This window comes from Micropterus salmoides, unplaced genomic scaffold (assembly GCF_014851395.1).
Source record: "Micropterus salmoides isolate LMB-PRFRI ecotype aquatic unplaced genomic scaffold, ASM1485139v1 Ms_hic_scaffold_3, whole genome shotgun sequence".
NCBI lineage: Eukaryota > Metazoa > Chordata > Actinopteri > Centrarchiformes > Centrarchidae > Micropterus > Micropterus salmoides.
In genome coordinates, this window is record NW_024042261.1 from 18389397 (window position 1) to 18412257 (window position 22861).

At 39.8% G+C, this 22861-nt stretch overlaps 1 protein-coding gene across 1 annotated transcript in view; it reads right to left on the bottom strand.

Annotated features, from left to right (window-relative positions):
* dner (delta/notch-like EGF repeat containing) overlaps nucleotides 1–22861 on the bottom strand; it is a 57060-nt gene that overhangs the window by 8831 nt on the left and 25368 nt on the right. Inside the window, exons 2-7 of the mRNA XM_038693188.1 lie at nucleotides 15519–15860; nucleotides 15329–15426; nucleotides 11435–11598; nucleotides 6647–6795; nucleotides 5685–5838; nucleotides 4895–5008 (exon numbers count right to left, since the gene is read on the bottom strand). Of these exons, the coding sequence (XP_038549116.1) occupies nucleotides 4895–5008; nucleotides 5685–5838; nucleotides 6647–6795; nucleotides 11435–11598; nucleotides 15329–15426; nucleotides 15519–15860 (1021 nt within the window). The remainder of the gene's footprint in view (nucleotides 1–4894; nucleotides 5009–5684; nucleotides 5839–6646; nucleotides 6796–11434; nucleotides 11599–15328; nucleotides 15427–15518; nucleotides 15861–22861) is intronic.

Sequence of the window (22861 nt, forward strand, 5' to 3'; positions counted from 1 at the left end):
AACAATCCTGTAACAAATTACACATTATCAACCAAATTATCTTTCTAATGCAATGAATTCAGCTTTATAAGTCTGTGTAATTTAATATGCATTGTGACTTGGTTTCAGTCCGCAGACATAGTTTAAGATTATGCTTTATCAAGGTCTTAAACTAATAGTTTGACATTTTGGGAAAAGCGCTAATGTGCATTCTTGCAGAACTGAATGAACTGAACTGAAAGATACAACATGTCATTCTATTCCTTTAAACTTCACGTCCAGTTTTGTGGCAGGTGTGGGGAGACTGACATCACTGATCGAAGAAATTTACTGAGAAAAAAGTGGTTTGGTTATGTCATTACATGTCAACACCTAAAAACACCACCTAGAGCAAATTTATTGTTGTTTCTTTTATCCCCTCCTCTTCATTGTTGAGATAAAAATAAGCAGTGAAAGCAGCTTCACAGAGACTGAATTGTTGCTGTTGACAGGAATGTCTAACTATTGTGTTACAGCAGTATCTCTGAAGGAGCGTGGTTAAGTTTCTGACATGCTCTCTGTGTGACAATGCCCATCTGTGTTTGTGTGTGGGGGTCTGTTTTGTGCACACCCCTGCACTCCTTTGTGGGTGATTGGTTGTATGTTGAGGCCACTGGTTTCTTTTCCCCTCATCTCATTAGTTTGTGAGCTTCTGCTACTTTCATCAATCTTCCTCATCTAAAAATGACTTCCTCCCTCTTTTCTCCACCCCTTCTCCTCCTCTGGCTTCACCTCCCATGAGAGCTGCCATTGTACTGCAGAGCAGAGAAAGACTCCGCTGTGTACATGCACATACCTCGCTCTGATGCAGTATAGTGCGTGTGGGTCCTCTGATTTACAGTAACACTGTAGTAAATCCCCCTGCTGACTGCACCGGAGTGCACGCTCCATTGAGCTAATGAAGAGATCTCTCTCAAGCATCCATTGATCTGCAAGACTTTCTCAGAGTGAGGAGGATATTTATCATTCAGCAGCAGAGAGACAGGAGTAATCTGCAGCAGTCAGGGGAAAATCTCACCCAAAGCTCTCTCCTTTTCTCTTTGTCCACTGCCTCGCTCTGCTTCATCCTTTCCTTTTTCGCTGCCTCCTTCCAAACTCCCTCATCTCTTCTCCCCTTTCCCCTTTCTATTATGCGCTTGCAAAGACACAGATGCTAGCCCACGCACCTCGCTCTTGCATATATTTAATCTTATGATTTGTATTTGTTACAACATGGTTTAATCCCCTTCTTTCCTCTACGCTTAGCTCCTTTACTCTGTGTACCATCTTTTTTCCTGACTTCCACGTCTTGAGCTCAGTTTCTCTCTCTGTCTTTCCCTATTTTCTGTTTATTTGTCTCATGCATTTATCTATCTAACGATTCACACACCTGAGACCTGGCTGACATAGAGGAGTCTGTTCATTCCTGCTGCTGGCATTCAAACCTGCCAACATTAAAAGGAGTTCACAGTTTAAATTTAGCTCCCACGCCCTGCTAGTTCTGACTGGAGGCAGTCACAGTACTGACACTCACACTTTCCTCTTCTGTCAGTGTGTATAAGAGTGTGTTTGAAAGAAAGTTAATATGTGTGTGTTAGTCTCTGTTGAGGAGTCACAGTGCAAAATTTATTTGAGCACATCCATGAAATTCGTATTTTTAAAATGGTATTCATACAGATTTGACTTCTTCATCACTTTACCTTGAACTGAGAGTTTGAGAGTAAAAATTGGAAGGCAGTCAGAGAGCTGAGATCTTCAAGAATACCCGATCCTCCAATTTTCTGTTCTACCCAGAGTTTCCTTTGTATCATTAAAATTTCCATGTACAGTGGAGCAGCAATTGGTTCTGATTATAGACTGGACAATATGACAGCCAAAACATGTTGACCCTTGGTGGCTTCAGTATAGGTCATACAACACCGCCCCCCTCCATGTTAGTGGATGGGACACATGGGCCAAACTAAAACATCTAATTGCACGTCAAATATATTTTTCCCAAAGACGGTTTGTGTCATTAGTTAGTTCTTATAATGCTATTGACTCAAGTGTTGGTGATAAACTAAGATAAGTTTGGTTATAAGTTTATTAAGTTTTATCCTGTTTATCCTTTAAAAACATTTTTTGGGATGTTGACCAAAAGCTATAAATGTTATGACTACTTTCATAATTATGGGTTAAAACCAATCCCAAACACCTTAGCCCATTTAGTTTTTACTTTAGCTCTCTTTGGAAATAGAGAGATGTTGCTGACAAGGAAACAAACAGGAGTGAAAATATTACTTCTTGTCCCTGCGGGGTGAATGTATTCAAATACCCCAGCCTCCATCTACAATGTAGCAAATAAATATGCAGCTTTTGCTCTCATAGTTGGCCTGGTTAACACAGAGTTGATACATCTCTGACGACAGCTGCTACAGTTGGCATGCCATCCATCATTTTATTTATTGCTTGTGTCTGTGCAGGAAAATTGCGAGAAAGCTTGGAGACAATTTATGGGGGTGAGAGGGCAGATCCTGGATAAGCACTGAGCAGCATGCAAAAATAGAAAGCTGTCCTCCATGCACGTTGATTTGGCTGTTTGAATGTGCTCACATTTCTTTCACTACTGTGAAAATTAAGTCCTAATTATTATTTACTGTAAAGCATCAGTTTTCCGTCCTTGAGAAAAGTGAGCAAGAACAATGAAGGACTTCTGCTCCAAACAAAGAGGCAAAGACTTCCTGAGGGAAATGAATGCAGGAGGAACAAAAAAGAATAACAGATCAAACTTTTATCTTTTTTTTTTCCTTTTACAAACTTTCTCCTTTCTCACATCCTCTTGTTATCTCTCTGCCTGTCCAAAATACTGAAAGGTTTTCACAAAGTATAGGTAAAGCATTCTTGGACTTGGAGTGTTAATGAAATCCATTTTTGATACCATATGAAATGTTCTCTTATACTATATACTAAGTTTACATTTCTAGAAAAGGATCTCCTTTACAGCAGGCATGGAAAAAAAAAAAAAACAACATCATTCTGGATGAAAAACATCTCTTCTGCTTTTGATTGTTTGTCCTTAGGCTGGGTATTCAAACAGGCATTTAAATCATCTCTCTCTCATGTGTTCATCAGTATGGACGCACATCTCTTTTCATCTCTCTGTGCTTCTCTCACACACACATACAAACTTGTTATTGTCACTCAGGAGGACATTTGAATGACTCAAATGTATTCCCTGAAGTCCTACCTTAACCTTAACCAGAAATACTACACTATTTTTTAGATTTTCATCTTAGAACAAACAAATGACGCCGTGTTGTCATTTAACAGTCCCATAAACCTTAACTCTAACCTATGCCCCAATTGAGTCCCCATGAGGCACACTGTGACTGAGAATATTTGTTTATGCAATGTGTGTTTTCCTGCAGAAGACTGTGAGTGTTTTTCAGCATTCTGACTAAGTTATTGATTGATTGATTGATTGATTGTTAACCAGCGTGTCCTATACTGAGACACCCATTTGTATGGATTTCCCATTTTGAGCTTCTATGAGTGGAGCTCTCCTTTTTTCTGGTCAATTAATGCAGATAATTATTCTCATCCTGACGTGTTTCTATTTTTATTCTAAACAATCGAAATATTTATATACAGTTTATTTCCTCCTTTTTATATTTTGAATTTTTACAACAGGAAAAGCACAGGTGTTACTAATAACATTAACAATGGCTCTGTTCTAATCAAGAATCCCAGTAAGTTGTGACAGAGAACCAATGTGAACAATACCAGGACCCTAAAACTGAAGCTGCTAACTGGAATTCAGCCATTTACATTTGATGTGCTTTTCCTATTGTGACATGTCAAAATGTCTTCTGTGAAAAAGGCCTATGGTTAAATGGTTTATTATACTGCACATATCATAAACGTACCATTAGTCACTTTTTAAAATAAGCTAAATAACAATTTATTAATCAGACACCCTGATCCAATGTCGCATTCCAGATTATTCTACATGCTGCTACCTGTAAATAAACACAGAGAGATTACTTGTCCAATAGTTCCTTCAGACACAAAATTATCTAATAAGTTCATGAAATTTTTAACAAAATCTTCTCACACTAATTAAGAGGTGCTGGCACAGTTCTCACCGCTGTTTCTCTCATTTTATAAAAATAAATGCACAACCGATGGATTACGAATTCCTTTCCTTATTGGAGACCTTTATGTATTTTTGGCAGCTGCAGATTAGCAACACAGTCAGATGTTGCGAGTGTGACTGAGGCCTCCTCCAGATCAAGAATGAACTGACCGCTGGGAGCTGTACCTGGAACAATGAAACAGCCTTCCTGCCAGGTTTTACATCAATTTGCTGTGACTTTATTTATGTAGTGAGCTCTATTGTAACCCAGTGTTTTCCTTGCATTTTGTATGTGTGTGTGTTTTTGTGTGTGCATACACGGTCTATATACACTGTTGTCGGGACACGGTGTACATTAATTGCAAACTAGTGTGCTCTTGTTGAGAAATGCTGTTTCAGCAAGAAGTTTTGCGGTCACAGATTTCCCCAGAGAGGGTGATGCAGGTCGCTGAGGCTACGAAGACTAATTAGACAAGAGGAGGAAGGTTTAAATTAAGCATCACTGTGGCACAGATACTGTGATACAGCAGACACACAGAGTGTATAGTGACTGGAATCCACCCTATTGCAGGATGTTCACACTTATTTCAGTCTATAGGTTCCTCTCTTTGCCTTTTTAACAACGACACACAAACATCACAAATGTTGAACTTCACTCTTTTAGTACAAATAACAAGCTGTCAGTCACTTCTGTTACAGCACAAAAAAACACGTCTTTCTGGCACTCTCACTAATTCCTTCAAATTCACTTAAAGCAAACACACACCAACATTGGATTCCTACCTTCGGGACAGTAGCACCTGGGTCCGGCTAGGCTGCTGAAACAAGTGGCTCCATTCTTGCAGGGCTGAGAGACGCAGTGGTCAACCAGCAACTGGCAACGCTCCCCTTCATAACCTGAGAAACACACAGTTTATAAACCGACTACATGATTTATGATACCTGTTTAAGCTACAAATATAAGTTGGAATTTTGTTTTGTTGTTTTTCACTTGCTTTTAAATGTTTGATTGAAACTGTGCATTCTGAAAGATTAAGTTTTATTATTTGCCTGTAAATGTTTGTTTGTTGTCTATAATATGGAATTGCTGTTAACCCAAGGAAGAGTAGCAGCAGCAACGGTAGGAATATGCAAAAAAGTCTTCAATGTCCACAAAATGCACTGATTTGAGCCACCTAGTTAAACTAAATTTGACAATGTTGCTTCTCATTAACTGCACACACAGGGCTTGTTAGCACAATTCTTTAATGGGAAGTGACAGGCAGTCAGTGGTCACCTCTGACATTTACCTTCCTGCCAGAGGCCCACGCTTCAAGTCCCTATCCTAAAATAAATCTGACAAGATCAAAAGGGTCAATACACCCTCTGTTCCTGTATTTTTTTTTTTCTGAGATTTTCTAAAACAAAGAGAGAGGATTTCAGTTTTTACATTCGCAAAACTCTAATCGAACAAAACAAAACCACACATCATCACAAAGCCTTTGAAACCATACTTCACAAACTGCCCTGAAATAAAGACATCTACAGTCCTGAGGCCACGTATAAGACATGATGCACACATGGACATACACACCTGGAGGGCAAGTGCAGGTGAAGTTGCGTCCTTCACCCCCCTGTCTAACATCGGTGCAGGTGCCGTTGTTGCGACAAGGCCGGTGGTGGCAGGCATCGAACTCCTCACAGAAGATTCCAGTGTAGCCGTCCTCACAGTCGCAAAAGAAAGTGCTCTGTAGCAGCACAAAGACACAAACACATTTCTCATGACAGAGAAAATGAGCCTTAAAGGTTACACAGTGGGGAAACAGGGAGGAACAATGGGAGATCAAAAGAAGAGAAACATGTGGAGTAGGAATAATGAGAATGCAAAATAATTCAGAAACATAATGCTATAACAAGCAGCAGTGGCACTGTTTGATTTTCTGAAATAGTGAGCTGGAATGATAATGGGAAGTGAGTTTAAAGACAAAACCCGTGAAAAGGTTTCTTCAAAACCCCAGACATACTTTGTTGACTTTTGAGCTCGCCCAGTTAGAGTCACTGCTGCTACATGTCTTTAAGTGCAACATTTTTGACTATCAGCAGCAGATAATGAATGAAACTACCCAACAAATAAAATTCAAAATAGCCTTTGATCACGTTGCACTGCATTGTTCTGTTATTCCCTGCACTGTTCTCTGCTAAGTGAAACCAGGGTATGCTATACTTTTGTGAATCATGATCAGAAGGCGCTTGCATCACTGGATGCATAGATGCAGCTGCAGCGATAATGTTGGATTATAATAATAGGGAAACTTTGCTTTTGCTTATTTTGCAGTTGTGAAGTGAGTGATACCATGCTTATACAATTAGTGAAAAGAAACATGGCTGAATGAAGATGCTGCATATTAATCACTGCAGATCTGGATGCTTCAGTTTGCATTTAGATGTGTTGATTCAGTACCAAATTTATGTTTGAGGTCACTTAATACCTAATACTGCAGGATTGTTCTCCTTTCAGCTTCATTCAAACTAAAATCTCACATGGTGTTTTCTCACCTCAGAGGGCTGTGTGATGCATTTGCCTTTCCCAGAGCACTGAGGGTCACTGAAGCTGCTGCCGGGCTCCACGCAGCTGCTGGCTTTCACCGTCAGGTTGAGGCGCAGGGTGACCTCCGGGGCTGTGGGGGCACCCACGCGCACCACACCTGCCAAAGAAGAGTCAGGGCCTTATGAACTATTCATGTAGTGTTTTTATTCATCCATTCATATTAAGTTCAGCACTAGCAGATATTAGTAAATACAAAATCCCCATGTCTTTGGAGAGAAGATTGACTTAATGCTAGAAAGGTTTAATTTGCAAACAGACAGCAGTAAAACAACAGTTTTAAGCCATGCTAGCAGAGTGGCTCTAGGGATGACAAAACGGAGAGTCAGCAAACCATGAGGAAATATTTACAGAATTTAAAGGTTCAGTGTGTAAGTTCTAGTGACATCTAGTGGTGAGGGTTTCGAATTGCCCCTCCCCTACCCAAGCGAGCCGTATAGCTATGGTGCCTGAGACAGGACAAAGATGTCTTCTATGAGATAAAAGAGATTGCCAGTCAAGAAATTAGTTTTCTTTTAGATATATTAAGAAATTATATAAATTATGTAAAACAAAATGTTTTTTTGAATATTATTGTTATTTTTCATTAACAAACATCAGCTACATGAAGAAATGAAGTGCTACATGATGTCTCATACTCCTGTAATACATTATTTTACATCTTGGGATGGTTGGCTCATCTGGACTAACATGAAAATAAAGAAATTCTCAAAAACTATCACATCTAGTGTATCCAGTATGACCACACTGACAGATACCAGGACAATGTAAGCCTCACTGTTGCTGCACCATAGCCCATTATAAACCATATAACACATGAAGTTTACAAAGGCATTGGCTGGTGAGAGTCGCTTTGCTTAATTAGATAAGCAATCTGCAAATATCACCAATGTCTTTTGAATTTTTTGAACAGAAACACAAAGTAGTACTGACAGAAATAATTTCAGCTGGTGGTAAAACGGTGCAACGTTTTTAATGGGCATTTAGCATGTGAAAGTACAAATTACAAATTTTAATTAATTTATTATTATTGGTCACTTATAGGACACACGGTCTTGTTATATATAACCATTAGCAGTAAAGAGAAATACAGGTTTTCCACCAGGGCAGTAAGATGAACATACAAAGCCAAAGAACAGCGCTGGACAATAAACCAATCAAACTAACAAAACATTTTTTTTCTACCAGTCAGTAAAAGTTTAGCTGGCTGATGCTTCCATGCGCTAAGCTAACGTTACGGTTTTATCGCCAATTAACGTTACTGATCAGCTGATTGTCTCGCTAACGTAACCGTAACCAGCAAAGCCAAACCACAGGCTGGAGAATAAGTAAGCAACATGAAATTAATCCATATTTCACACCACTGACAGGGGAAACATGTCACGGCTCTCTGTGATTATGGCCAGCTAATAGCAAAAGCTCTCAAACAACAGTTTGCGTTTGCATTTGCATCGCTAAAGACTGACAAACAAAGTTAATTACCTGTCCAGCAGAAAACAGACAACTTCAGCTCCGCTTTGAAAACATCTGTCCCACATTAAAGTTATAGCCTGGGAAAATCCACAAACTCCTGATTTCTGCCGTCAGCTGTCTGTCCCGACTCCGTCTGGCTGTCGGTTGTCGTGCTAAATAACACGTGTGTGCTCCTTCAGTTGTCCAAATGTCTGGGAGACTGTATATTACTAATATATTATTATTATTATTATTATTATTCCCTCTTCTTCTTCTTTGTACGTATTCAACGTAGTGACGGGCATCTACACTACCGGAATTACACAAGCAGAAGAAGAACGCTGTGATGACGTAGCGCTGTTTGTTCGTTGACGGCTACGGTAGAAACATGACAACAAAATACAGCAACCTCCACAGCAGGGGGTACCCGCGGTTATGTAGATATAAATGTCTCATTCTAAGGTAATAAAAACATAATGGTTCATTATGTAAGGTCTTTACACACCACTGAAAACATAATTATGGATCTTATATTGCATTTCTGTCAATTCATAGTTCATGTGATGTGATGTTCTAAGGAAAATGCTCCCTTGGAGGGCAATAAAGACATTATTTTCCGCTGCCTGCCAAGCAGGAAGCAAGTGATACACTGTTACTATGAGTTTTTTACTTTTGCATTGTCAAAATGCTGGATGGTAGTTGTACTTTCTGATCACAAATTGAGGAAGAGACAAGCCTGAGCTGTGTTAGGTGAGGGATTCCCCACAAGGTAAACGTAAACATGACCGCAGTCGAGCAGGGACCTGCGCTTTTTAACAATAGAAATGCGGCAGCGGATGCTGTAACGTGGATCGGAAGTGCCAAACACTTGCAGTTTGTGTTCATATCTTTCTTTTTCTTAAGTTGAGAGGTTATCCAAATAAATGTAACTGCTTTTGCGGAGTCTCTTTGGGGAGCCGCAGTGTGAGCGGCTATGTTGGTCTGTTGTTTTGCCCTCCAGGTACCACAAATGTCACGTGACTGAAAACTATGAATAGAGCATCAGAAATATGACACACTGGACCTTTAACAAAAAGTGTACTGGATTATAATCACTTAATATCCCTTTAAATGTCTTGAGAACTACTGAATGAAATACCATAAAACTGGTGGGTCATAGCTTTCGTGAGCACCTGACTTTTCATATAGCACTATCATGTGGTTTCAATTAGCCTGTTAGTTTGGTTTATGACTAAATATCTGCTAAACTAAAAACATTCTTGTCAACCTCAGCTGTACTTGGTGTACAGCATGCTAACATGCTAAGCTAACATGATAAACATTACACCTGCTGAACATCAGGATTGTCATTGTAAGCATGTCGGCATTCAACGAAGTACATCAGCCTAAGTACAGACTCATAGAGCCGCTAGCATGGCTGTAGGCTTGAGTCTTGCCTATAAATGTTCTAGGAAAGATTTAAGATAAATGATTCCTTGCCTGTAAAGTGCTGCCAAAAGAACAATAAATATCCATGTGGCTAAAAATGTTAAGAAAAGAACTGAAGCAGGCAGCTCTTCATTTTGACCAAAATAAAGCGTGTGCCTCTTCATCTTGTCTCTCTGGGTCTATAAGTTCAGAACATCTCTTACAATATCTTCAATCAAAGCTGACAGCTACACGGGCACTTGGATAAAAATAGCCTCATAGTGAATATTAACTGCCATTTTTTTGAAGCCCAATATGAGCCAATGCGCTGCAAGTCCACCAATGACAGAGACATCAACGATACAAGCTCCTCAGCCAATCAGAAGGCACATAAAATATCTCATGCTTCTCTGTCACCCCTGACCAAATGATCGTCAGCCCATTGACATTGAATGTCATCCATGCAGAGTCAGAGCTCCTTCAAATCATTAAAGCACATTGCCAGCATTCAGAAACAGTGACGCGAAGAGGGAAATGCAATGTCACTGCTCCTCCCTCCTTACTAGTGCTTTGCATGCGTCTTCATTTTCCTCTTGCAGTTTGACCTTCACTATTCCCTCCTTCCACATCCTCTGTCCTTTTCTCTAATCCCTTTCTGTCTTGCAATCTTTTCTTTTCCTTATCTGACACTTCCTCTCTCCCACCCTCCATTATCCTTCCTTCCCTCTGATTTAACTCACCAACGTCATCTCCCCCTGTCTCTCTCTCTCTCTCTCTCTCTCTCTCTCTCTCTCAGGCAAGGCAGAGGCTGTGTTGCTTCAGAGTTAGCTGACAAATCAAGGTCAACAGACAGGCAGCGTAGTGAAACAGCATCAGGTATGTTGAGCACACACAGAGGTCAGCCAGCCCTTCAAGTCAAAGAGTGAGACTCCAATTACCCCCCCCCCCCTCCAGCACAGACCGCAGTTCATGCCATGTTTTGGCACAATTGTTTGAGTACTCTGTGTGTGTGTGATGCTCAGTATTAAAATACAGATGGAGCATCAGCATAAATATCTGTGGGTTTTTTTTAATATGCAAATACGATATTCTGACTCATATGCAAATATTATGCTATTCTCCCCAATGACATGTCAGGGATAAAAGCTGTAAATACAATTTATTTAAATTCAATAATCCTCAGATGTTTTTGGCTCAGTTGTAAATGAGCTATTTGGAGTTATTTCTAAATGTTTCCCATTTAGCATTAGGTCTATGGTTGTTGGATGAAGAATCATACAAATGAAATGATAAAAACAAAGATAATTAAAGTGTAATTGAAGTTGTATATTTTCTCTTGTATGTAAATATGATCTAATACACATGACGCAATTTATCATTCAGTGTTTGCACTCACGTGAGTATTTATCATTTTATCTGTGCTCTGGTCAGTTTGTCAATATTTGTGGCCAGCTTCCCATCATAGTTGTAAGCCCTTATTTAACAGATGTTTCATAAACTAACTAATGTTTTTTGTGCACTCAGTTGTTGTTTGGTCATTCAGTTTCACTTGCGACATTATGTGAAGATGAAAACCATTATTATCATCACTATCTTGTTGCTGCTGTTTTACGTTTTCGCAGACGCAAATTAGAAAATGCTGTGTATCATTTTTTCCTGGGTGTATATGTAACATTTCTTCCCAAGATTGTACTACTGCACGGTCCTGACTTAAGCCGGTGACCTCAGGTACAAGAGGAGGACGTGGTATCGAGGAGGCTAAAACCCATGGGCACTAGTGTCGGTCTTGTACCCAATATGATCAGTAGAACTGATATGAATATAGTTATTGAAAACTGTTGTATATGCTTGTATGCATTAGGAGATTGGATGTGTCTTACTAAGGAAGTAATTCTGTCCCAGGGGCAGCGAGTGGTCTGGTACCACCAATCCATCAGGGGCCTGCAGGAAAAACATTGTGGTGCCGTTCAAAATGGAGGAACGGAGGAAACCCTCTTCATTCACACGCCACAGCACTGGAGCTCCACTGGCATTCACCATTACCCTAGATGGGGAGACAAAGAAGGGGCGTGAGGGATGGAGGGTGAGGAGATAAAGAGGGATGGAGAATTGGGATCGAGAATCTGATTATTGTGGGCCCAAACCACAAGTTTATATCCATTGCCTTGATCCCCTTTTAATTGGTGACAATTCTCAGCTGCTTTTTTAGCTTTTAGCATGAAAGATGAGATAAATGAACCAATCCTCTGTGACAACTTCTCTACTTCTTCTAATCCTTAATTTTTATCAAACGCAGGACTGACGATTAGAAGGAATTATTCATGTCCATTACTCCAACCTGGCACCATGGTCAGGTCTGGTGAGTAATGGCTGCCAGTGGTCTGACTCAGTGGGTGTGATGTTGAACAGAGCTGTGAAACACAGCCAGTGTAGTCGGAACGATCTTTCATCAGGACCTCAGACAGTTTGTACAAAACAGTGACAACCAAGACTGAACAACAGAGAAACTGAGAAAGAAGCAGGTTCAATGTGGAAATAGACAAGAGAGAGGGTTCAAAACAGGTGTGGATGTGAACTTGATACTCAAACTTGACTCCTTTTGTATTGACACTGTACCAATTAAAAATAGACATGCATTTTTAATGCTGTTGCAAGGTAATGCCCTTAACTTTTGCCAATGAGCATCCCTGGGTAACACAACGGTCTCTTATCCACATGCTGACATGAAGCCATCAACATTTCAAAATCAAATAGGCGTAAAGTCATGAAATTTACTGACCACATTCATGCTCCCTATAGGATGGGCAGTACATGAGCTTTCTTCTAGTGCCAGCCTTCAGGTTGTCAAAGGGATTGTTAAGGACATTTACTTAAAGAAACAAATCTTATAAAAAAAATAAATAACTGTTGGGGCTAATTTAAACTCACTAAGCCTAACACGCATCAAAATCTTAAAAATACATGTCTGATTCAAACAAAGCTATATGGTGATCATATAGAGAACAAATCTTTTGTCTGGACACACATTGGTATTTGTTTTCTCTATCTGGATGACTTCTATGATTGCAGATCATGGAGCCATAAGGATGATCTAGTGTCTATAAAAATCTGAGCAGAGTGAGAAGACCAACGCGGACCATGTTTCCTGTTGGTGACACTGAGCTTCAACAGCTGCCAGTGTGCAGAGCAGACGGCAAAAAACAGAGGGGAGCTGAGTTGCCACACTGACAGATGTCCCTGTGAAAGAGAGACAGTCGGGCAGAGTGAGACCTGTTAGAGAGACGCAAAACAGTTTCAATGAGGCTCCTGACTGGTTAAATGCTTCTCAGCACCCCCTCTAACCTTACTCCCACACCTGAAATAATCATTCTCATATTATCAAAAACAAACACAAAATCAGTGATTATCCTCTCAGCCCTTGCCTGCATTTTAATGACTGCTTGCATAACTAACAAGAACAATAATTATTATCATTGCCCCTACAGTGCTTCATACAAAGAGAAGCAGCTGAAAGCGGCTGCATTGCATGTGACACTTAAATGTAAATACGTTTGCTGATTTGTTTTTGGAAAATGAAATACTGGAGCCAAACCTGCCCTGCACATCTGTATAATATAAATAAAATAAATTAAATAAGGGCCATTAATCAAACTTTATCAAGAGCTAATATTTCAGACATTTTTTTAAGAGACCATTTAAAGCCATAAAAGACATTCTTAAAAAGCCTGTAGGCACAGTTTAGGATATAAAAAGACATATTTTAGGTTGTGTTCATGAGCGTGGGCATGCTGGAGCATCACAGGTGGATCGGCATGACTGCTGTCCCTAAATGTGGAGGTGAAGAGGGAGCTGAGCCTGAAGGTGAAACTATGAGTGGTGACCAAGATAATAAGGTTGTGGACAGGCTTCTAGCAGCCGAAATGAGTTTTCCTTTGCAGGGTGTCTAGCTCACCTCGAGGGACAACATGAGGAGCTCAGATATCTGGGGAACAACTATGAGCCATTGGGTGCTTGATATATCGAGGGATTTTTATATAAAATGAAGGTCTGTATGTTATATGTGTTAGGAAAGTGGAAAGCTTCATTAAATTTTATTTTGTTGGTATATTAAACTAATTTTTGTATTTATTAAAGTTGATTTAGTGGCCAGTCAGTTATTATGAACTTACTTCAATGCAATTGAATTAATTAGACTATTATTTAAAATAGTATATGATGATGATGTTTCATAAAATGTGTGTTTCGGTAACTGTTTGCACACACAGCAGACTCTTTCTCTCTCTCTCTCGCTCTCTCTCTCTCCTTCCTCTCTCTCCAGCCCCTTTGGGATACAAGAACTGTATTACATTATTATCAGACGCTCTAAAATGTCACTTTTGGATCACTGCTTCATTTCTAAGTGGTGCATGTGTGTTTGAATGTAAGTGTCCTTCACTGCCTGCGTCTGGGTCTGCGTTCAGGTATTGTGTGTAATTATACAGTTTGAAAACAAAGCAGCAGCAGTTGATTAACTCACAGCTTCCAGCCTGCGATCTTGATCAGTCGTGCCTACCATCTATAATGAGGGGCGACATCAAGGACATCCAGTGTTCACCTTGACCATTGCTTCTGCATTATTCATTGACCCTTAATTTCAGAGCCATTGTAATACTGTCTATGAGCAAACACGCTCTGATAAGATGGAATACATCCGGAGTGGTGTAATACAGCTAATACAGTGTCTCAGGTCCCTGAGGTGGGTCATGAGGAGATTCAAATGGAAGGTTATTAGTTACAAAAGGTACAAGCTGTATTACATTGCAAACAAATGTTGCATGGAAAATATGCAGATAAAATGTTGTGGAAAGAATTTTCTAATGTATCTTTTTCAGTATGGTAATTATTCAGACAATATAGCCTACTTTACAGCTTTGCTTTGTTATTATTCTTGTTGATTAGGATCCAAAAAGTTGAAAAGAATTTTATTAATTAAGGCAAGTTTGTATCCTTACTTAACACCAAGTTGAAAACCACTGTATTACTGACCATTTCTGGTTGAAAGTTTCATGTCTTCTGCAGCTGAAACCACACCTGTCACTACGTCCTGTGTTCACTTGTCCATCAGTAAGGATTTATATTATATGGGTCAGGCTGTAATTACCAACAGCTGAGATGAAAAAAAAAAAGTTCACGTAAAAAGGCCTGTTTCAGAATTATTGACGCATTAAAGTGTTCATCACTTTATTCTTGCAGCTGGTAAAGTTGGAGACTTTGACTTTATACAATGCCAAGTTGTGAACCAAGTGCACATTTTCCAGGGATCACGTTCCACTAAAATACAATGTAAATTATTACAGTTGACGGAGCCGGGAAGAGAAACACATTGCATCGACTGACAGGTCTCTGTGGTAGGTAGCCATGCCCCAAAGCATACCCTGCTTTATTATCTATTTTACTCTAAATGGGAATCCATCATTTACAAAATGAACAAAAGAAAAAGACTTGAAACTAGCGATTGAGACCATATATTCATTAGGAAAGTGTTTACTGAGGTAATAAATGACATGAGAAGTAGGTTAATTTTCTCATGGACTTCTATACAGTCTGACTTCTTTTGCAAGAAGGGGGTTGTCACATGATAGCTATTACAAAGAATTTAGGTTTGAGGCACTTCCGCACTAGCTTCACTTTTCAGACCCGGAGGTTCCAGCTAGATTTGCCCCCCAGCTGGTTTATCTGACCCTGCTTTAAGGGGGTAGCAGTCAGTAAGAAAAGGTACTTTATGTAGCTCTTACTTTACAGCCGTCTCTTCAGGCACCTCCAGGGACAGAGTCAGAGTTCCTGATGTCAGCTCGCACAGCTCAGGACTCACACAGTGCAGACCCTCAGTCACCTGAAACACACACCAACACACAACATGTATTTACTTTACACATGTTAAGATTAACCCACAGGAGCTTAAATTGAGTGTGGATGTTATCTCACCCTGTCTGCCTCCCACAGCACCACCAGCAGCCTCTGCCCGGGTTTGGGTTGCCATGGCTGCAGAGTGGGAGGTGCCGGTGTGGTGGAGGGGATGGTGGTTGGCTGTGGCTGCTGAGTGGCGGATGTGGTGGTGGAGGCAACAGGGGTAGCTAGTTCAGGAGCAGAGGGGGTGGCGGGGTCCCAGTCGGCAGCCGGCAGGTCCAAGAGGATCTGATCACACCTCTCCCCCTCGTAGCCTTCAGTGCACTCACAGGTGTAGGCCGGCTCCCCCTCCTTCCCGCCGCCGCTCCGGCTGCAGTTTCCATGGAGACAGGGGCTGCTGGCACAGGGGTCTGTGAAAAACTGAAATAACAGAGAAAATAAATAAAAATAGGAAGAGTTGGAGAGAGAAACAGAACAAAAACATATTATCTAACGGTGTTGTTTCACCTGTCACCCCACCTGCTCTGCTGTCCTCTACACCGTCTCTTTCTAAAATGAAAGCCCAAAATGTTAACCTGAAATTCAGCTTCATTTTAAATTGGCTCAAGAAGAGGGTCCTTAAAATACTGTGGAGAACAAGAAAGTGTATAAGTACTCCAAACTCTCAGCGATCATTTTCTCTCTTATACTACTCAGCTACTTCTTTTCTTGCTCTCTGACTCAGCTTCCTTTTTTACACCCTCGGCTCTTCTCTTTTATTTTATTACATTTTGACTCAGAATAAATTGCTGCAGGACATTTTTCCTCTCTATCGCTCCATTTTTCATTACGCCTTCCCACAAACTTAGACTACAGTTTGAATATACACATACCTGCAAACACACAGACACTTGCAATTTGCCCCCAAACAAGGTTTCCCCCGTCATGCAGCAATGAAAAAAATGCACCTTGACAGCCTCCTTTCGTTCTGGTTTCCCACATCAATAATTGATCATATTTGGAAGAAAACATTCTGGTACAGATACTGAAGGTGAAAGAGGACAAAGCTTAGCTTATGAAGCTTACTGCCTGACACCGTGTTACCTTTTGCTTGGCTTTCAGAGCCTTCTTAGGCTTATGAACATCTATAATCCTGCGGCTCTTATTTTTTGCTCAAATTCACTGAAACAACCTCAGGTATCTGCAGCGCCAGCCGTCCGATTTAAATGTGTTCAGATAACAGTTTTATTAAAAACCCGGAGAAAAACAAAAACCCAGACTGGAGAGAGGATGAACAGAGGGATGATAATGATGCTCATGCCAACTCCCTCGGTGCTTATAGATGGTGCATGTGAATGTACATAGAGAGAGTAACAATGAGAGGCAGAGCGTCATTAACAGTCCGCTCTCTCCACGACCAAGTCACAGCTCATTAGTGCTAATCTCTCTCAGTTTTCCTTGCGATGCCTCTATCAAACTTTCTCTGTTTCGCTCTGAAGCACAGCAGTCCCAACAATCCCAGCAGGCCACCATACACAATCCGCTGCTCTTATCTCCACTCAAATGGCACCAGGCACTGCGTTTATCAACCTTCAGAAAATACAGCAACGTTGGCTTGTCTGGGTTAGAGGAAGCATTAGAGTCCAGCTCATGACCTTTTTCATCTGTCACTCCTGATTTCTCTTCCACTCTAACAGTCTCCATCCAGGCTGCAGAGAATGTGCTCTAACAACGCACAAGTAGGAAAACAACAGGGCTGAACAATAAAATCTGTATGACAAAAACACTGTCAAATTTTCCAGATAACAATAAATGCACATAACATGAACTCTTTTTGTGCTGGTTTGCTTTTTACACTCCATGGCCCTATTTATAAGGTACACCAAAATAATAGATTGCAGTCCAGTACAACTCTGCCTCATATTTTACCTTTACAAAGCTTATAATGGCCAGTATGTATTAAAACTGTCTGAGGCGTTAATTAAACTATATATTTATTACTGAGGTCGTAGTTAGTGGTGGTGTTGTAATGGACTGCTTTATATTGTAATGCATTAATTGTATTTCCCCCCTTCATGTTTGTAAATAGGGTGGACAAAACATTGGAAACGCCTGTCACTATGAAACAGTTCCACACCACAGCAAACCATAACCAAAATAATAAACATATACCACCGTTAAAGCAATACCTCTCTGTGTGTCAATTGATCAGGTGTTGATTGGATAAGATTTAGATTTGATTTTAAAGGTGTATCCAATAAAGTGGCCACTGATTGTATATTAGACAAAGTGTATAGAGAGACATTTGCTGTTTTATAACTAAATTTAATTACTTAAGTTGTGGGCAAGTTGAAGATGTCACCTAAGGGTCTAAGAAAATTGTGATTGAATAAAAACATCCTCATTTAACTGATAGTGAAAATAATTGTTTGTTGCAGCCCTAGATTTTGGACCTGTGCCATTTATTATCCAGCCCTAACTTATAACTCAGCAGCATTAATATTCGGCATAAATGGCAATTTCTATGGTGCTGGATTCCATTAGTATTCATGTATTTGTATTACATCCTGCATGATGTAGCTTGTTATGCTCTGGCACCAAATAGCCCATATGCCCTGGGCTCTGGCAAACCATGTGAATCAATTCCTTCTAAGCATCTGATAATAACCCACATTAGTCCCTTTATCTAAATTCCCACATGGACCAACAAACAGAATGAAGAGATCCTCCAGGGCCAAATTAATTGCTTCACAAGGTGCTGTGATCCATTTGCTAATTTGGGATGGCCACCCTGCGGAGGGAGGATCAATACAACTGGTTGGAGGGAAACAGCAAAGCTACTCAAGCTAGTGGCATCATCAATTTAACCCAGTGGAGGGGGTGGATGAGTCTGTTTCTGTAGACATGCCACACACACACTGTGTGGAGACACATTTATGCACGCGAGCACATTCATATGCATTTCTGCCCAGTGGGGTTTAATTGGACTAGATTTAAGGCAGCGAGAGGAATGAAACAAGGAAGCATAAAAAGCACAAAATCACAACAGGAAACCAGAGAGTGGAAAGTGAGCAGGTCTTCATCGGCCGGTTTATCCATTTGGATCTAACATCATAACTTAAACATGAAACTCTGCATTTGGATAATTTAATTCAGCAGACTAAAAAAAACACGTGACCATCGTATTACATCTCAGTCCCCACACTGATAATCCATTAATAATGTAAGTGAAAGAAGTTAGATGTGCACAAAAGGCTGACTAAGCCTGGAGAGAATGCACCTACAGATGGTTGCAGTGTGAAATGTCTCTTGTTAATTGCAGCTGAAAGTCTTTTGATGAAATGCTGAGTGTGCAAGATCGAGCAAGCAAACAGAACAATGTCTTTTCAGGAGGCTGTTTATCCACGCACCTGACGACCTGACAGCTTCTCACATCTTCTGACAATTAACAAAGATGTTATGGTGATGTGGTGTCACGTTTTTATTAAGGATTTTACCGGTACAGGAGAGGAAACGTTTATACTCTGATGATGCAGCCTACAGGTTTGACGCACCATGTCACTGAGCTGTAGCTTCATTAATGAGTAAAGCAAGAAAATGCATACACTCATTCACATTCATAGACTATGTTTGCGCAATTAAACTGATGCTGTTTTAACCAGGGAGCAGGCTGGAGTGAAAAACGTAAAGATCAACTCAAAAACGGGGCTGTTCCTTAGTGCAGTCACATGGCATCTAAAACACTCAAGAATTAACATTTTGGGAACACTTTATTTTACAAGTCTGTGACCCAAAGGTTATCTTGTTTATTAATTAAATATATTTAATTTTCCTTTAATTGTAGAGGAAATTGAGACAATGTTCACTTCACACTTCCAATCAATGAACTGCTATTAAGAGTGTTCAGTTAAACATGAAAAATGGGAAACCTGTCTATAAACATACCAATCAACATATATGAAGAAAAACGTTTACAATACTAAATTACTATTGAATGAATATTTGGGGTATTTTGGTAATACTTTGGGTTTTTATTTAATAAAATGTTTTTTTTACCTTGATGTTCCCAGGTCCAGGTTAAAACATAAAGGTTACAGAGGCTTTCTAGCTGCTCCAAATCTCTGGAATAATGTAACCTATCCAAATAAGAACTGTTCGGACTGCTGAAATTCCTTGCTCAAGACCCAGCCCTGTTCATTGGCTTTTAAATTTGAGTTGAGTATTGACACTTTGACCTTTTCTACTGTCTTTGTTGTGTATATTTGTTGTATATGATGAACTTGGAAAACTTTGGTCAAACTTTGGTCATATATAAATAAATTCTAATTTGAACTTGAAAATTTAAAATTGATATTACCTATTTCTACACTGGCAACCTTTGAGGAAATTATTAGGAAATTCTTGACCCATAAAATAAAGTGTTACCAACATTTCCTATGTGTATAATCTGTAAGATCACTCACATGATGTTAGCCACTGTTGTGGTGAAGCATTAAATGGCAGTTGGGCAAGAGAGTTGTGATTAATAAGACAAACCTTTAATAAGAAGCTCCCATAGGAAGACTGGCAGAAGTGTCCTTGAGCAAGTCATTACAGTAAATCCAGCTCAGAAAATCTGAAGCTGACCTCTGACAGGGTAAAAAGAGGATTTCTGCACACACAGATTAATAAATGTTACAAAACTGCCTGCTAGCTTCGTCCCAAGGGTGAGTTAGGGTACATTGCAGCCTGCAGAAGGTTCACATAGCAAACTCACAGTAAGTGGGCGGTGATGATAAACTAATCGCATTATTAGAAATTAGTTGATGCAGTGAGGAAAAACAAAGCAGCAGTATCATTATTCATCTACTGCTCAACAACTAGTGATTCTACAAACTGTTGCGGATAGGATAAAAACATGTGCTGCCAAGAACAGTCTTGTTATAGCCTGACCGTGACTGAGCAGTATGTAATCCTTCAAGTAAAGCTTAAGAAAGATCAATAGCTGGAGTTATGAGAGTTCTCCATTGTGTATTGCCTGAATCAGCCCAGGAAAGCTAAAATGCTGTATGTGCAAACTGCTAAAAGGTGTGTTTTGCTGGTCAGTTACTTGGTGGAGGCTGCATCATAAGTGTTTTCTATCATTTCATTTCATTGAATGCAGTATGCAGCAGTACAAACCAGGGCGCCCTAGAGTGCCTCCCATGCACAAAGCAATGTCAGTGAGGAAAATTGTTGTCCCTGTTTGGTGTTGTAGTACGTGTCTGACCTGCACAGAGCCATGACCCCAACCGACACCTTGGGGATAAACTAGAACACCAGTAGTGGATGAAGTATTCAGATCCATTACTAAAGTACTAACAACGCACAGTAAAAATACTCTGTCACAAGTAAAAGTAATGCATTGAAAATGTTTCTTAAAATGTACTTAAAGTATTTTTAAAAAGTTCTTAATGCAGAAAAATGTCCCCTGTGACTGTTACATCATATGATAATTATTACTCATGCATTGATGTCAAAGCAGGATTTTGCTTTTGTAGTTGATTGAGGTGGAGCTCATTTTGAACTATTTTGTATCGGACTGCAACTAATAATTGTTTTCATTGGGAATTAATCTATTGATTATATTCTCCCTTAATCAATTGATTATTTGTAAAAAGTAAAACTAAAAAGTTCAATATTTTCCTCAGAGGTGTAGTGGAGTAGCAGTAGAAAATGGCAGAAAAAGAAAATACTTAAGCACAGTACAAGTACTTTAAATTTGTACTTAAGTACACTACTTGACTAAATGTACTTGTCCACCACTGACTGTGAGCCAGACCTGATCACCTACATCAGTGTTGGACCTCATTAATGCTCTTGTGGCTAAATGGCAACAAATCCCAGCAAAGAAGGTGCAATGTGTGAACGTTTAACCGAAGAGACCTTAAAGTGGCTAAAATCAATATTTTTTTATAATAACAATGTATCAAATGACAATGTTAAAAAGGGTCACTGCTAATGAATCTACAGCTCCCTCTGCTTTCCAGAGTTTTATAGTACAGAAGAGTTTCAACCAAGGGAATTAGCGACTCCTGAGTTGTCCCTAGCAATAATTTTGATCAAAACAATTAAACACTGTTGTCTGTCAGCGCCTAGTCAATGTGTTAGGTACACACAGGGTGCGATTTGTGTAAAAAACAGAGGGGGGGATGGGTTTTTTTCCTCATTTAAAATTAATTTAACCCTAACAAAACTATGGATCGATCCGAACCGTGTGTTTTGTGATAAGTTGCATCACTATTGAAGTAGATCACTCTGAAGGGGGGATAAATTTTGTCGGGATATATAAACCAGAAGGGAGGAAATTGGTTTCAGCTCATTGTTTAGCTGTCCGGCCCACAACTTTACTTTCATAGCGTAGCCTTCGGCAGCTGTTTTTAGAGAAAAAGCTCTAAAAGCCCACTGTACACTACCTGCTAATGACCAAACAGCAGGCAGACACAGTTAGAGACTAGCTAGTGAAGCCTTTAGCACATGAAGAGACAGATATTTATTGTACCCCAGGACTTGGTAGAGACCAAACTGTTTGCTAACAAGTTCACTGCTGCCCACAAATTGGCAAAAAAAAAATCAGTTATTGTTTAAATTTTATGGTAGTTTGCAACCTGCAGCAAGGTTCCCAAATCTTGTTGAAAGCCTTCCCTGGGGAGTGGAAGTGGTTATAGTAGCATGTTAATGTCCAAGGTATTTAGAATAAGACAGTCACCAATCACATAGGTATAATGTTTGGGTCTCTTCCCTGTTTCAATCACTGCTTTCAGGAACGTGAGGGTTTGCTCTGAACAGGCAGACCAGCAGCAAAATTCAACAAGCTCCTGTGAACCTACAACCCTGTTGGAGCTGTCAGCTGTTTCATAACAGCAGTTAACTGGGTACTTTATTTCAGCAGTTTATCACCCACTTACTGCCAATGGGTGACTCATTTGAGCGGTAGGTCATAACACTTTAATGGCCAGGTCGATCAGGTTCTCACACACACAAATTTAGTTTGAAGGCCAGTGATGATTCACACTGCACATGAAAATACAATTGAAACATACACGTGAAGAAAACAAAAAGTTTCACACTAAGGGACTGTGTAAAAAATATTGCAGTGGTAAGAGAGCCTAAATCTTTCATTTTATAGTTTGGACTTTAATGCCCAATCATTGTGTGGCATATAAGGAAACAGCAAACATTGCCTTCAGCAAAAATATTTTAAAAAGGCATAACCCTACCCCTTTTCTAAACCATTTCCTAAGAGAAATAAATCTGAAACTTGTGAATATGCACAATGCAAAGCTTGTTAGACTCTTTTTCATGAAGCATCTAACCTTAATTTCCTAACCTAAAGTAGGCTTTTCAGTAAAATACATGTAAGGTAACACACAAATGCAAGAACACACACAATCACAGGAAGAGGTGACAGTGTGAGAAGCTGA